The sequence below is a fragment of the Sinocyclocheilus grahami genome, unplaced genomic scaffold (assembly GCF_001515645.1).
Source record: "Sinocyclocheilus grahami isolate Dianchi unplaced genomic scaffold, SAMN03320097.WGS_v1.1 scaffold8947.1, whole genome shotgun sequence".
Taxonomy (NCBI): Eukaryota; Metazoa; Chordata; class Actinopteri; order Cypriniformes; family Cyprinidae; genus Sinocyclocheilus; species Sinocyclocheilus grahami.
The window spans coordinates 2,744-4,714 of record NW_015512311.1 but is presented as its reverse complement, the minus strand read 5'-3'; the positions used below and the strand labels follow the sequence as shown (position 1 = coordinate 4,714).

The window sequence follows — 1,971 nt, the reverse complement described above, 5'->3', positions numbered from 1 at the left end:
TCAGTGTGGGAATAGTGACAGGCCCTTATTTTCCACAAACACACAGTTAATGGCTCGGCTTTACTGTTGGAGCTACTGTACATAAGAGTAAGTGGATGAGCAGCACTGATCTCTGCAGTCCTTCCGTGGGTTTCTGCAGAAAGGCCGTCGTTGTCCTTTAGGTTAGCGATGCCTCCCCTTGGCTTCCGTCCATCTGTTCCAGTCGAGGCGTCTGGTTCTGGTCTGTAGGAGCGTAGAAGAGCTCCAGAGGCTTGCAGAGCTTCCAGAACTTCTGGTTCACCAGCTCCAGCGTCAGAGAGCCGTTCAGTGTCTGAAAGACAGAGAGGATGAAGACAGCACAAGCCAAACTCGGATCTGTGTCTGACAGCAGCAGCAGCGTGACTCACGGAGAACTGTCCCGCCGCTGTGCTGATGTAGATGCTGAACTGTTTCTCACTGATGTCCTGCAGGGCTCCCGGCTCTCCCTCCGTGCTCGCACCCTCCTCCAGAGCCAGGCGCAGAGCCAGGTACTTCGACAGGTGGTCCACCGTGGCGCTGGCTGTTGTTTTGACGTATCTGTGAGCAGAAGAGAGTTACACATCATTACCCCGATTACACTCCCTTCCATGAAGCTTTAGGAGCACACACACATCATGTTTAATCAGTGTTCAATCATCTACTGACACGTTCTGGAAGAAAGAGCTCATGCTGGCCTTAAAGTGGAACGCAATTTCAACATCACAATGCTCTTACACTTTACCCTGTAATGCCTTCAAGCTTTAAACTCATGCTGCAGCACTGAAGAAGAATCACCCTCAGTCACAGTCTGCTTACGCAGGTTTATGAAGGCAACTTTAAGGAATAAATTGAATAGAAAACAATACATACATATATGGTCTCTAAGTGTAAAGGTCTTCAAAAATTTCAAATCTTCCAACAGATCGTCAGTACTTTAGAATTCATTTTACAAAACCAAAAATAAAATTAGAAAAACAAAACAGCTTAAGGCTTGAATAGCTCTGCTCCCAAACACCAGAATATGGACTTCACTGTACCTCAGTATTTGGTCTTGTTTTCCAGTGGAAAATGTCTAACGTTTCTTAAATTGAGATACATTTACTGGAGAAGCGAAATTAGATCAAATAAGAAGTCTTGTTTTAGAAGAAATTGATCAAAGTGTTTATGATTAAAACAAGAACAAATATCTGCCAAAAATCAACTTGATTCAAAGGCAAAACAAGTTTTCATTCCCTGCTGGCAGATATTTGTTCTTGTTTTAAGCGTAAACTCACTTCATTTTGTTCAGTTTCAGAAACTTCATTTTGCATCTCCAATAAACATCTTGTTTTATGGATGTTTGTACTGGAAAGCATAAATACTGAGGGAAATATTCATGTTTTTGCAGTGCATGCAACATTTAATGCCACGACTGTATTTGAGACGTTCTGCTCTGATGAAGACCTCATGTGGAAGGGTGAATTAGGGCTTTTCAGGAGCTCTATCAGACCCGCACAAACCCTGCTGTACCTCGTCTGGCTGCACTGTTGGTTGTCGACCAGCAGGGGATGTGGGCAAAACACGAGCTCAATCTCTGAGCCGGGGCCGTGTCGAGAAGGAGTGCGGCTCTCTCCCAAAGCCTCAGGTCCAGAGTCGTCTGACAGGTGCGCTGGGTTACGGCGGCTGGGTCCGGCCTCTACGGCGCAGCTTGCTGGAGCAGAGTCATGTGAGATGTGTGAGCGAGCGTCACCGTTGTCCTCGCCGCCGCTGACTGTAGCGGTCTCACTCTCCGGATGCAGCTTACGCACACGCTGAGCTCTACAACACACAGAAAACGACTTCAGAAACTGAACTGTTTAGCCCACGGCCAAGCTTCGTTACTTGCTTCACATAAGTGCATCTTAGAGTCAATGACATAATAAAATACACGAAAAGCAGAAGATACTAGGAGTGACCTGTGTCTGGCCTGCATGCGCAGCCCCTGCTCGATGCTGC

General features: G+C 46.5%; 1 protein-coding gene across 1 annotated transcript in view; it reads right to left on the bottom strand.

The window, feature by feature from the left end:
• Window positions 1–6: 6 nt before the first annotated feature.
• LOC107578123 (E3 ubiquitin-protein ligase RING2-A-like) overlaps window positions 7–1,971 on the bottom strand; it is a 4,692-nt gene continuing 2,727 nt past the window's right edge. The window contains exons 3-6 of the mRNA XM_016264110.1: window positions 1,932–1,971; window positions 1,507–1,794; window positions 387–555; window positions 7–310 (exon numbers count right to left, since the gene is read on the bottom strand). The exon at window positions 1,932–1,971 is cut by the window's right edge and continues 173 nt beyond it. Of these exons, the coding sequence (XP_016119596.1) occupies window positions 158–310; window positions 387–555; window positions 1,507–1,794; window positions 1,932–1,971 (650 nt within the window). The 3' untranslated portion in view covers window positions 7–157. The remainder of the gene's footprint in view (window positions 311–386; window positions 556–1,506; window positions 1,795–1,931) is intronic.